The sequence below is a fragment of the Dioscorea cayenensis genome, chromosome 20, assembly GCF_009730915.1.
Source record: "Dioscorea cayenensis subsp. rotundata cultivar TDr96_F1 chromosome 20, TDr96_F1_v2_PseudoChromosome.rev07_lg8_w22 25.fasta, whole genome shotgun sequence".
Classification (NCBI taxonomy): Eukaryota; Viridiplantae; Streptophyta; class Magnoliopsida; order Dioscoreales; family Dioscoreaceae; genus Dioscorea; species Dioscorea cayenensis.
The window spans coordinates 25328769-25343183 of record NC_052490.1 but is presented as its reverse complement, the minus strand read 5'-3'; the positions used below and the strand labels follow the sequence as shown (position 1 = coordinate 25343183).

The following is a 14415-nucleotide window of genomic DNA, read 5'->3' as shown; positions in this document are numbered from 1 at the left end:
GTGACGAAGGCACTGGGCGGCCTAGACGAAAGAGGATCGAGTCACAAGCGCTTGATGTCCGCTGAAGTTACATCAGTACTACCGCCATGGATCCAGGGTCACAATCGAGATCTTGGAATGAAACCGCTTGTCGACTCAGGCATCGTATAAGCTTTATCGACTTAAAGAGAAACATTGTGTATCGATGGCCAACTTTCCATATTTAAACTCTTTACTCTTTAACCTGAATCGAATGTATTTAAACGAGACATTGTTATTTTTTAAACGGACACAATGTAATTTGAAATATTTCAACTCGATGTTTAAAACGATATATGGTATATTTAAACAATGAAACTGAAATGTACACAATTACAACGTAAATTAAACAATGAAATGAAACTGAATGGAATTTAACCTGCTTTACAATTGAAAAACAAACAAAAATTTACATTTGAGATATACAAGTCATGTTCTTCTAAAAACAAAAACAATAGAATTGAATTTGTCCGTGTTTACACTCGAAAACAACAATTGACATTGAGATATACAGGACATGTTCTTCAAAAACAAAATTTAACCCACTTGTGACGACCCCCTTTATCATGGACGCCCGTACCGCCTCCCTCCCTTAAGTATGCGGGTAACATACCTTAATCTGAGGTAAGGAACGTCTGCTCACGTGGAAAGTCAGAACTTCTCACCCCAAAGTAATTGCTCGATAAACCGCATGACGAGACGGGACGCAATCGACGCCTTTCCTTGTTTTTGGCGTGGGTTTCCATGTCGCGACGAGTGGGTACTTTTGTTGCCGCCGACTCGATCAACTCCATATCGACACAATTGTCGAATAGATTCCTACCGCCGAGATATGCAAGTCAGATTAGAATACCGATTAAATACCAAACACTATTAATCGGACATAATTAAAGAACTTACCATGTCCAACGCTGCCTTTATCGCATACTTCGGACATGAAGAATAATGCATAGTATTCTTGTTTATCATTGTCCGTGACGCACGTACATGGAAGCTGACTCATTCATGATTATCGGAGGATGACAATTTGAACTTCATGTAGGGCTGCAAGACAAAGATCCCCGACCATAGCCATAATTGTTTCATAGTGCATCGTCCCTGCTTTGACATAAACAAACGAAGCGTGTCTAGTGATGGAGCAGCTTCTTGTAAGGATATGGCTTTTGCGTCACGACTTTTTGTATTATGACACTGAAAAGCGCCCATCACATCATCCGCTGACCATCTCCTTCCCTCAAGCTGCAGGTATAATTTGTCGCAGTAGGCTGACAAATAGCTATTCTTCCACACGATAAGCAGTCGAGGTTAAACGATCAATGTATATAATAAGACCATATCAGAAATATTTAAATGATATTATCAATCGTTACATGATATTATATATAATTAAACGTTAGTAGACAAAATTAAATGTTAACATAAAGGAATTAAACACTATTAGAAAAATCGTTAAACACTATAACAAAGAACTTTAAACACATATCATAAAAACTTTAGACTTACTCCGTCCATAGAGTAGTTGAGGAAGATCCTCATCAACTCCTCGTCAGATTTGTTAAGACGAGATAGGCCAACCCATTTCTTCTTCTGGAATAAAAGCTTTCCGAGTCGCCCTCGTCCCATTGTCTGATTGGCCTTAATCATCTCTCGTTCGCTCTGTCGGGTTTTTATCGCCGCTGAGCTTCACGGTCTTCAGACCGAAGATCTTCCTTCGATGCGGACGATGGGCGACAACATCAATCTGCATACACATCCTTACATGGTTGTTCTGTTGTGGGATTGTGTCTGGGCTTCAATGCGGGACGACGTCAAACAACATCAACCGCACATACATCCTTACATGGTTCTTGTTGTGGTGGGATCGTGTCCCGCTCGATGCGGTCATCGTCCACGGCCACTGGCAACGTAGATTCGACGATCTTCTCAACCGTGGCTACGACAACAAAGATCATCGTGAGACACACCCTTAACTTGTTTCGATCTTCGTGGATTGTGTCCATCTCGATGCCGCATCTCTGTAGCCTGGCTCCAATCCGGGTCGCGGATTTCATTAAGAAGAGAGTTAACGATCTTCTCAACCGTCGGGTAACGGCCCACATCATCTACTGATGTCCTCCACCGTCACGGGTCATGTCATCAACGCATGTACGACTCAAGAATAACATCACCGATGGTGTTACTATCTGTTTCATCGTCACCGGCCAGGGAGACAGAGGCGATTGTTCTCCCTCTTTTTCGCAAGTCTCTCTCGAATGTGGCCGCCTTTGAACGACCTTCCCGATGATGTCATCGCTCGCCAAATTTCGACGCCTCGCTCGTCCCGGGTGCTTCAGCTCTTGAGGGATGGCGCAGGCTGGCTGTAACGCCCTTCCAGCTCTCAACACGAGCGACAGCCGAGGAAACCCGGTCATCAATATCTCGGCATGCCCGCATAAGAGTTGCGGTGACATCTTCGCCTAATGTCGCCGGTGGGGCCGCCACTGGCCGAGGGCCGCATGGTCGGGGTCGCCACAATCGAGGGCACCGTCGTTGCCGAGGTAGGGGGTTGTTACAATCACGGGGTAGGGGAGGCTTCCTCCTGCCGAGGAATGCGTGCGCGTGCAGTGGGCTCGGAAGTAGGAGAATCAGGCCCGAGCCAAGACGACGTAGGTCGCCTCTCATCCCGCCGTCGAGCAAGTGGTTCCCTGAGCAATGGGTATCCATCCGCCGGTTGCCCCAACAAATATTTCTTCTTCAAGATTCACTGAACCACTCAGAAACTAACATATGTAAACCAAACAATTTCAATGAAATCATTCATTTTAAAACTATAAAAAAACTATATTTAAACAGAGTGTTTATATATTTAAACGTTATAGAATATAATTAAACGGAGAACAAAAAATTTAAACCAGTATGAATAAGAGTTAAACGGTAAATACTATAGTTAAACATTAAATAATATGTTTAAACATTAAAGACTTATGTTAAACATTGTCCATGATTTATTATCTCTTTTCCATCGAAGCGACGACAAGTCGGGTTTCTACCGCCACTGCTTTCGGTAAGTACTTTCACCGTAGCAGCAGAGATCCTTGGGATCTCGCCGAAACGGACTTTCTTCCCTGCTCCGGTCACCGTAGAAACCGAGACGTTAAGCGCGACCGAGCAACCCTTAATGTACCTCGTGTTGGTCTTCTTCCCGCGCATCTATCTTGCGACTCGAGCGATCGCTTGTGGAATATCCTCCATAAGCCACTTAGGCGTCGCTCGCGCCTACGCGTGATCGCCCCATGCTCGGTAGATCATCAACATAATCAACGATCCAGCTCGAACCGAAACGCATGCGTATTTGGGAAGAGGACTGCACTCCATGAGGTACACCATCGAGTTTGACAAAAATTATCTTCTTCTCCCTCCGTCGAACAAGTTGCACTGAATGCTCTTGATGGAGTCTCCGTGCCTCTCGTAGGTCTTTGATAGATACCTCCCTCCGACGACCGGGTTTTTCTTCTTCCGAAAGACCACCGCATCGCCATCGCAACGGAGACCAAGAACGAGGGCCACATCTTGAGGTCTCGAAACTCAACGAAGCTTTCCCCGATCCCCGAATTTATTGGTGCGACCATCGCATCTTTTGCAAAAAGAGAATCAAGAAGGGCCCTCTCTTGGTATATAGCTTCCACTCAGATGAAACGCTCGCAAACGGTGTCCTGTCGAATAATCTCCCGGTTGTCGAGGGGTTATGTTATTTTTCAATTCAGCCTAAGGTCTCCACTACCCAGTGTCAAATAGCATCGCCCATTAACTAGGTCGACCTCCATAATCACAAGCCTGCTGACAATAACAACACATTCAACATGCAGATTCACAAAAAGTTTAAGCGAAATTTAAGGTTTTAAACGGTAACCTCTCAGTTATTAAACAGAGATATCAAATGTTAAACAGAGACCCAGTGTATTAAACAGAGACGAGAATACTTAAACATAGACAAGAAAACTTAAACTGTAACATCTCATTTCTTAAACGTCAACCTCATTTGTAAAACTGCAACCATATCAAACGAAAGGGGAAATGTACATTATAAATATTACACAAATCATAACAATCGAAAAAACTATTTCGATAATGTATACAGACGAAAATGCAAAACAAAACAAAACCCTATCCGAGAAATCTCCCGCAGACTAACAAAAACCCTCAGCTGAGAAATCCCCTCGCAGACTTCAATATCTTCGAACAAAAAACAGAGCACAAAAACAAAACCGAAAAAAATCTTTCTTTGTAATGTAGCAGCTTAACATAAAAACCATACTCAATACCTTAGATTGCAAAATCGATGAAATGCCAACTAGTTGCGAGGGACTTCTCCTTCGAGATACCGTGGAAAGGAAAAAAGTCAAGAAATACTGAGGCTTCACGGTAGAGACAACTTGGAGACAACTTGAAATGGAAAAAGCAAAAGACGTGAGTTGAGAAAAAAAGCAAGTAAACGGCTCCAATAAATTGCCTCTCGGGGTTACCCTACGGAAAAACCACCCCACTTCCTCTCAAATCGCCGAGATGGTCGTAGCCACGACTCCCCATGCAAGTGCATTTTTCGTCCATAAAATTTGAAACTCACTCCGCTCACATCCGTTCATGTGGTTTGGGGTTTGAAAAACATAGAGTTTAAAAGGAGGGGTTTTTAGGGATTGCAAAACTAACGGGAGTGTTTTTGGCAATTTTACGAAACTTAAAGGGTTTTTTGGCAATTTCCATTAATAATAATAATAATAATAATAAATACTCCTTGTTCTTTTTTTAGTTGTCACACTTAACTAATTCACACAGATTAAGAAAAATTAGTTAAAATTAGTTAATTACCTATATTTTATTAAAAAAAATCTATTACTTTCCAAAACTACCCCTATTTAAAACCCTACTAATAGAGAATATAATTTAATGTTTAGTTGATTTTAATTAATTAAAAATTGTACAAATACATCAAATAAAAGAGTAAATTTGAAAAAAAAAATTATTTAATATTGCACAAAGTTTCCAATGTGACAAGTAAAAAAAAACAGAGAATAGCTCCAAAACATGACAACTAAAAAAGAATGTGAGGGAGTAATAAATAATAAATAAAAAAATAATTTTTCTGAGGTTTATTTTAATGCGATGGATAAGTCATACCAATGGTTACTATGACCTATTAACATTGGTGTAAGGTGTTCGTTTCAAAAGACTTTAAGATTAAACTCTAAATCTCACACAATGCGAGGATATAAGTGTATTGGAATATTAATTTCAGATTGCATATCTCTAATTTCCCGTAAATCAGAAGTGTTTGTCATCTCTTTTTATAAAAAAAAAAGATAAATTAGATAAATCACTGAGCACAACCAATGTTTCGAATAATTAATACTCAATCTCTTACTAGGCAAGAAAAAAAAGCTACCATCCTTCATTATTTTATTTATTTTATTTTATTATATAGAAAAACAAGCTCCTGGGTCAATTAAAAAATGTGGGGGAGTTAATACCTCCCATACTCTCATCTTATGTTATTGGAGTCCACATAAAAGTTAAAAATCCTATTGAGAAATTCGAACTCTCACTATCTTTTCTTCTCTCAAGGACTTAGAGTCAGTGCAGCTAACCACTGAAACTGAATAATTTTGACTTTTTCATTTTTTTGTTAAATTTCTTGACAACAATTTACACAGTAATTTAGAGTTTACATAGGATTTATGAAATTCTTAATTTTTGTAAAGGTGTCTCCGCAATCCGCATATGATGGTTTAAATATATATATATATATATATGAAAATTTCATATTTATTTATTTATTTTAGGTGATATGGATAAGTTATCTCATACACACTCTACTGAATATAAGTTAATAGTATTACTATCCACTAGCTGAAGTTGTGGTAATTTTCATATTACCTCTTTTAAAATTTTATTATTATAAAAAAAAATTATATATCTAAAAATTCACATGATCGTGCTTATATTTTTAATAAAACTAAATATCATAAATATCAATTTATCCTGGATATGATATTAAAATATGTTATTACATATTAAATGACAAAAAAAAAACCAATCCATATATACTCTTTAAAATTTCTAGTAGCTATTAAGTCCATATTCTCATATATCAACTCTATGCAAGTTAATTCTTAACCTTCAAATAAAAAAACAACGATTTGGATCATTTAGATACTGTTCATACACCTGGTTCTTCCTGTCTCTCTCCTCTCATTCTTCTCTCAACCTTTTCACAATCTGAGAATGTCCCCAGACTACTTTTGCTAATATATAAATCATGTAATTTAAAAAGTATTTTTTTTTCTAATGAAAATTTGGTCTATTTGCAGAGTTTAGAGCGTTCATCTTTCTGAGGAAGTAGTTTCAAACCCCAGCTCATGCAATTGAAGGGGACAGATGTTGCAAAGCTCAACTATTCACATGTGCTGCCCAAGTGATTTTGTCCACATTTGATAAAAAAATAAAATAAAAAATCACTTCTTTTTGGGAGTATTTTGCACATATTTCCTTGAATTCCTCCTTAATTTCAAGGGGTCATATGTAAATATTGAAGATTATAAGGTATTATATGTAAAAACTCACTTTTCTAGGGTTTTACCGCTCGATTTCGTGGCGTTCCCTCGCCCAATCTTCTCAAAATTCGCGGGAGATTCTTCAATTGCATCAATGGCGGATTCCACGCCGGAGCAGTCATCCACGCCGCCGCTTCCACGCGCTTTCCTCGATTTCTTAGAGGAAAACGGCATCGATCCATCCATATATGTCAAGGGGGATACAATCCCTCGCTATATAAGGTCAAATCAGTTCGATTTTCTCATTTTAATCACAAATTCTTCTTCTTTCATTGAATTCATGGTTTTCAGTGGGATTTTGATGTACATATGATCATCTATGGTGTAATTTGCAAGCAAGTGTTTGAAGTTATATGAGATGTTAAATTTCCAAGTTGTTATCTTTGTTTGATGGAAGGTTGAAGCCTGGATGTGAAAATTTGGTTCCTGGGATTGAAGCAGAGCTTGCATGTGAGCTTGAGAGGGTTGACTGGTTGCCTGGATTCTATGCAGTGCCGCCGCAGATCAAAATTGCTAGCTCAGAGGCATACAAGTCTGGGAAGGTGGGATCTATGTGTCTTTTTGGATTTGTGTGTTTATCACTGTTGCTTGACTGCTTTTCATGTTTGTGAATCTAATGGAGCATTCAGCATTAAGAGTATCATTGATTGCTGGATGTACTCTTTTTTCTATTGCTATTATGATTGATTGTTGGATATGGACACTTTTTTTCCATCTTTTATTTTACTTTGATGTTGTGTTTCAGATTTATGGAATGGATGCAGCATCGGGAGCTGCTGTTTTGGCATTGGACGTCTCAGAGGGAGATCATGTACTTGACTTGTGTGCAGCTCCAGGTAATTTAGTTAGTTTCACATTGGTTATAGTTATAGCTTTATCTTGTGTTTGCTGCATTTTGGTAGGTGAAGCATCAGCCTGTTTTTGTTATTTTTTCTGCGACATTTGATTATTGTGTGGCATGACAGTAAGCATTAGAGAAAACTGATCTATTTGGAAACTGGGAAATCAACATGTAGTTTACTTGTAAAGGTTTCTTTGTTTCTCTTATTTTACATGCTTCTGAAAATCATGTCTGAGAAGTGCATGGTACATTACAATTACTCTGTTTATCCATGATCAGCTGATCAGTTTGAGCTGCATCGTGTCCATGCAAGTCAAATATTGATACAAATCATCAGCTAAGAAGTACCAAGGAGCCAAAAGAGGCATAGGATGAACATCCATTCATGTTAGCTTTTCTGAATTTAAATTTGATTTAGAAGTATTTGTAATGTTGGGTTACTGAATTGGCATGCAAAGTTGGGTCAAATTTTTTTGTTTATAGTTGTCAGTTTAACATGGTAGTTGTCATTTCCTTGTGAAGGAATTTTTTGGTTTTGAGAATTTGCATCTTTGGTACGTACATGAAAATCAGACATAATTGATGAAGAAAACAAGAATATGCATGTAATATAACTTATTCAAGAGTGGTGGGGTTATGGGATGCGGTAATGTCTAAAGTATTTTTTCCTTGCCTGCTTGTTCTCTGCTTTTCATGGTGAATATGTCTTACCATCAAAATTTTCATCTGGGGGCATTGTTTGCTGTTAATCTCTTTCCACCAAGACCAAATGAGTTTTGCATCTTGCAGTCTTAGTTTAATGGTCATGTACGATTTACTTGGCTAGAAGTTAATGTCTGATTTCTTTAGTATAATGTTTTCAATGCCCATTGCACAAATTTCCATCACAAATAGGTGTTTGTTTTCTTTACAATGTCCGTATTTGTAACCCCCTTTCTCTTAACAATAGGTGCTAAGCTATGCATGCTGTCAGATCTACTTGGTAACTCAGGATCATTAACTGGTGTTGATGTTTCAAGAGATAGGCTTGCAGCTTGTCGGACTATGCTACTAAAATATACGCTTGGGGATCGTTGCAGGCTCTTCATTGCAGATGGAACGTCATTTTCCCTCTTACCTTTGAGGCCTTCTATGAATGTGAAATCATGTACATGGAACCTTGAGGTTTTTTTCCCTGATAAAGTTAAAAGTATATGGAGTTAGGTAGACTTCTTTCATATTTATCCAGCTTGATGGCCTTATATTTTTTTAGTTCTGCCTTGACTTCAGGTGTCATTAATGGGGATGGTGTTGCAAGTACATTTGGTGAATGGACGTCTAAGAGATCATACAAAGATCGGAAGAACGCATCTAAATTAAAAAATTCAATTGGTTCTCAGCTTGCACTTGCAACATCAGAACCAGAATTATTTTTTTATGGAAAAAATTCAGGGGTAGTTGGTTTACAAAGGACTGAGTTATTTTCTGTTGCAGATAATGCAGAGGCTTCAAATTTAGGCTATGACAAGGTATTGCATGAGATATGTGTTAAGAGGATTGCTCCCCCCTTAGCTTTTGCCTGTTGCAACTTTGAAATTAATATTACTTGGAAGATGTTTTGGTCGTTATACATCTGCAGAAAACTGATGCTATGCAAGTTTTTGAATCTTTTTGCTGCTGACATTAGCAGAATGTATCTCTGGATACTGATTCTGAACAGTTTGTTTATTAAGTTCTTTTGATACCACATATTTACTTGCTTTAAAAATACCACATTGATCTATGACTTTAAATCTGTTAGCTGAACCTTTTTTTAAGTTTTTTTAGTTATCTTACCAGAACTAGCCTATGTTTATGGAATTCAATATGTTCATTGCTGGGAACTTTATATAGGTTCTTGTGGACGCAGAGTGTACTCATGATGGATCAATCAAGCACATTCAGAAGTTTGAGCATTGGGGATGGAAAACTCTTGACCATCGAGTTCTAGACGCAAAAAGAACCAACAGCTTGATGCACCTTCAGGTAACCAATCTTACTTAGTAATCAAACAGATGCCTTAATTTAGATGAACATTTGAGAAATAATGTAATGGATAAAAAAGGCCATCAATTCTTAGGTGAATGAACCAATTAAAAGAACTAGTTATTATCACTTTTGAGAAAGTTATTTCCGTTGCATATTGCAAATTGCAATAATTGCTTAGTTTATATTGGTCTGATATCATGTCACTTGTGGATCTCAGTAAATTGGAAAGCATATTGGTTTATAAGATGTTCTTTTTTGCCTCATGATCCTGCAGTTGCAGCTTCTTACCAATGGTTTCAAATTGTTAAAAGCTGGCGGCACGCTTGTATACAGTACCTGCAGGTGAGTAGCTGTTAACTATTGCTCTCCTTCCCACATCTAGTGTCAATAATATGCCTGATTTTCTTTATAATTTTGCTTAGGTTGTGAGCCATGTTTGGTCATAACAAATGATCATGAGATTTTGCTCTAGCTCCTTAATGTACTTGCAGACAAATGATTTGTGTACATTAACTATAGATCTTATATTTTTTATTATATTTAAGTCCATTTTCATTTGTTTCTGCAAATATATTAACTTATCTTATGAATTTACAGTCTAACCTTTGCACAAAATGAGGATGTGGTGGAGCGGTTCCTCATAAAAAATCACTCAGCTGGTATCCTTATAGATGTCTCTGTATCTAACATTAAAATATTGTAGCACCATGCTTTGAGATTGTTATTCTCACTAGTTGATTTTCAAATGAATATTTCTAGTCCTATCTTTGCTATTATATTTCCTCTGCTGTTTTTATTCATAAATTTACGTGATCATCATCACTTACAGAATTACAAGGGGTTGATGCTGCCAAGAATTGGCCCTGTAGGAGTGGGAGAATCCCACATACCTTGCGTTTTGATCCAAATACATCTCAAACAAGTGGCCTTTTTGTTGCAAAGTTCATTAAGGTAGCAACATAGTTAAGGTGTGCTTCCAATCTAGTTTCCAATGTATAGGAAAATTGTGTAAAATATTTGTATCTGCAAAATGTCTGCTATTTTTTGGTTCCAATATATGTGATTCAACTTGTTCCAAACCCATGTTTCTTTCTGTCTGAAATCAAATACATGCTTGTGTACTCTTTCGAGAAGAACTCAATGTCATGGTGATGGCTATTTCTTGCTGAAGCATGAGCTTTTGGTTCATTTTCTTAACTGTTATTCAGGACTTCTGTTTTTAGTTGCATTGCAGGACTGCTTTTTTGTGGCATTGCACGTCTAAACTTTCTTGAAAAAGACCATTCTCAGCAGCATTTTATGTGATTAGGTGATCTTAAAACACTGTATGGCCTTTTATCTGCCACTGAAGGTGTTAATTTGGCTCTTAGAAACACATGGTATTTCACTGGAAATATGACACATAGTTTGTACTCAATTTGGTCCTTACATGTACTAAACAGAGACCGATAACTTGTAATTTTATGTTACGAAATCTAAATCTTCATCACATTGCTCCACTTAACACTTGCCACCTATTATGCTGACATGTTTCGGTGTGCTGAGCATAGATCACAGTCCTTACATATTCTAATATGGATTAGATTGGTCCGTCTATAGATTCAGCTAGACTTTTCACTTCTCTTTCTGAATAATTCTCAGGCTTGGAATACATCTGTCCTCTCTGACAATTTCTGCAGTGGCACCTTTTCTGAACATATAGATGAAAAATCATTTTCTTTTTCTCAATTATTTCGATGAATGGCTATTTGGATATGCTGTCTCTTTCTCCTTATCCTTTGCCTTGTCATTTGCTATATCTTTCTCCGTTTTCAGAGATGAGATTACTGCCATCATTCTCCATGTAGGGTAACCTATACTTGTCCACCGACTTGGTGGGCTCAATTTTATCGATGATGTTTTTGATCTAATGACCCTTAATCTTCATTGATACTGCAGACAGATGTTGGGTGGTCACTGGTCACATGCATGAGTAGGCATCGACTTTCATACCAAATTCTGTTTTTATTGTTAAAATATCAGGCACTGAATGAATCTAAGAAACTTGTGGTTCATGATGTTGTAAACATATGCTTTTACTTTATACTATTACTGCTTTTGATGTGAAGATTGAGTTCCCTACTTTATTTATTTATTTATTTATTTATTTTTGACAGAATTATTCCAAGAATGCAAAAGAGATGAATCAGCTCGAAAAGTTCACACGCATTGCTTGAACTTTGGTAATTTATCGGTCTCCCTGTTGTTCTCTCGAATTAGTTTATGGCATTGCTAGCTAGATTCATTCTTCGTCTATCAAGTGAAATTGTGGTCAAATTCGAACATTTTCTAACAGAGGTAATCTGTTTTTAACTGACAGTTTAAGCAAACATTATATGCGTCAATCTCTTTATTGGAATTTAGTTTGTTGATAAATTTTAATTGCCATTTACCGAAAATCATTTTCTTTTGTTGCTTACGGTTTTATCGGGTAAATTTTTTTTGATAGAATACTAAACTATGGTCATTTTTCATTATGGGGTTCAAACTTCAATTTGAATCAAAATGATTACCCAACTTCAATTTTGTTTTATCAGGGGTTACTCGAGAGATCCCAACCTATTTTTTTATAATATAGATGCTGAAATTTTTTTGTCAACATATGCATGACACACTGTCTACCCAATTGCCAATTATGTCTCACGTGCTGACAGAAATTTCTAACATTATATTATCAAAAATAGACGAAAAATCTCTCGGGTGATCATCTAGTGAAATAAAATTGAAGTTGGGTAATTATTTTAGTTCAAATTGAAGTTTAGACTCTAAAATAATGAAAACGGGCCATAGTTTGGAGCCATATTAAAATATTTATCTGGGTTTCATCCAACATACTTTAGAGCCAAGTACTTCATTGGATAACCTTAGCAATTTTTTTAAATAGTTTTGTGGTAAAACCTGAAACTATCATTAGCCTTGTCTTGTACTGATCTAGACCAATTCAAAAGGAAATTTTAGTATGAATCAAAACAAGATAAGTTTGAAGGAAGGTGTTAACTAATAATTCACTAAACAATGTTGCATTATTAATCATAGTTTAATCATTTGAGTGAAAATTATATAATATATTTTGTTAAGCAGTAGTCAGTCTTGTTTGTCTTTTTCCATATTTGACTTGGATTCCTTTCAAATAGTATCTCTCAATGCAGGGCAAAAGTTATAATTTAGATTTTTTTTTTAACCTTAAAGAAAAAATAAATTAAGATCATTCTTGTTTTTTTTTTTCTTGAAAACTTTATAAATAATTTAGGCATCAATACCATTATGGATGTGGAGAGAAAGAAAATTCCTACCGGGAGGCTATTATTAAAACAATATTCCACACTAATAATTCACTAAAAAATAGTGCATTATTGAAGTCTTGACGTGCACTTTCTGTACGATTGAAATAATTTGGTCCATGGATGATATTTCCACTCAATGGTGGGTCCTATATGTAGCGTTTATATGTATTTATTAAATATGAACAAGTGATATGTTAAAATGTGCCGATATGAATGCCTATTTTAACGTATTTCGCAGCGTGCACCATATATTAATTGAGACTAATCCTGCTATGAATATGATATTTTGCATGTATTTAGGTTATGTGCATATCGAACTATCAATACATAATTATCAATATTTGTAGTATTAACATAAAAATAAAATAAAATTTTTACGAATCGTTTGCGTAATCCTGTACATCATAGACCAAGGACGAATAGCTCTATTCGATCAATTATCTCGTTTTTACGCTTTTAATTTTCATCAGGAAGCGATTTATCGTTTTTTTCCTCGTTTGTTTTATATCTAATTTTAAAAATTTTGTGGATTATTTGTTGTGTGTTTTTGGTTGTTTTGTTGGGTTTTTTTTGTTTTTTGTTTTTTGTTTTTTTGTTTTTTGTTTTTTTTTTGTTTTTTTTTATGGTCAGCATGTTATATTCGAATTGTTAAAATTTTTTTTTTTTTGCATATTTATTAATTTAACGTTTAATAATAGTTGAGTTAATCGCTAATTATATAGCTATGATAGTGGTTTTACAAAAAAAAACAATTTTTTTTAAATGAATATATATTTTATATTTTTAAAATATTGATTATTATAATCTCAAGTTTGAATTAATAGAAATATTTAATATTTAAAAAAATTTAAAATTTAAATTCATCACTTCTTTAATTTTAGTTCTACTTCCCTGTATATGTGTGAGCTGAAATTTGAATTTGTTTTTTTAACATGTTATAAACATTTTACACAAGAGATTCGGTGTTTATAAATTAAGAGATTATTGGGAATATCTATACTCAATTGCTAAAGAAAACGAAAAAAAATAAAAAGGAAAACCTTCTTGCATATTTATGACTTTACCTTTAGGTATATTTTATTTGAACATATTAATTATATATATGCTCCATGAACTTCTTGTTTTTGTAGGAGATGACACTCGGTGCAAATAAGCTTGTTTTCTAAGGACACAAATGTAAATTTAGATGCTTTTTCACTTTCAAAGCCGTATGTTTTTGAAGTTCTTAGAGAATAAGGTTCTTTTAAATCAATTACAGATGAACTCTAGGACTGTTTAGTACTTTTCTTTGAAATGACCTTTGCTTTCTAAGAAAACTAGGTAGACTAAAATGACATCGTAAGCAAATGCATGCATCTACATATTCTGTACTAAAACCCCTATTTAGACTTTTTTGTCATATTATAATATTTGATATTAAAAAATATATTCATCATATAAATTTTTTTTTTTTTGACAAAATAGATAAATCAAATCAGGGTTCTGCATACGTGAGGAGAGGAGTTAATACTTTAATTCATTTATATTCTCACCCTACGTAGAGACCCAGTGTTAATAGATCAAGAGGTCATTGGTTATATATTTACAAATTTACCCCTTTATTAGGTTTATTTGAACATTTTAACTATATATGCTTTAT

At 35.6% G+C, this 14415-nt stretch overlaps 1 protein-coding gene across 5 annotated transcripts; it reads left to right on the top strand.

Moving 5' to 3' along the window:
* The first annotated feature begins 6626 nt into the window (after window positions 1-6626).
* On the top strand, window positions 6627-14256 carry LOC120251827 (multisite-specific tRNA:(cytosine-C(5))-methyltransferase trm4b). 5 transcript variants are annotated; one of them, XM_039260479.1, is made up of 11 exons: window positions 6627-6827; window positions 7003-7147; window positions 7351-7441; window positions 8396-8593; window positions 8716-8954; window positions 9319-9450; window positions 9728-9795; window positions 10051-10112; window positions 10283-10404; window positions 11610-11675; window positions 14241-14256. In XM_039260479.1, the coding sequence occupies exons 1-10, from the start codon at window positions 6700-6702 to the stop codon at window positions 11667-11669; spliced, it is 1245 nt and encodes a 414-aa protein (XP_039116413.1). In that variant the 5' UTR covers window positions 6627-6699; the 3' UTR covers window positions 11670-11675; window positions 14241-14256. The 5 variants fall into 5 exon arrangements, with proteins under 5 accessions (XP_039116413.1, XP_039116414.1, XP_039116412.1 ...); XM_039260480.1 differs by lacking the exon at window positions 14241-14256 and adding an exon at window positions 10688-10762 and having other exon boundaries at window positions 11610-11702; XM_039260478.1 differs by lacking the exon at window positions 14241-14256 and having other exon boundaries at window positions 11610-11846.
* Window positions 14257-14415: the final 159 nt, after the last annotated feature.

Coding starts and splice junctions, on each gene's coding strand:
- LOC120251827 (XM_039260479.1), top strand. CDS start 6,700: ATGGCGGATTCCACGCCGGAGCAGTCATCCACGCCGCCGCTTCCACGC. Junction 9,796..10,050: donor CTTGTATACAGTACCTGCAG/GTGAGTAGCTGT, acceptor ATGAATTTACAG/TCTAACCTTTGCACAAAATG. Junction 10,113..10,282: donor CATAAAAAATCACTCAGCTG/GTATCCTTATAG, acceptor CATCACTTACAG/AATTACAAGGGGTTGATGCT.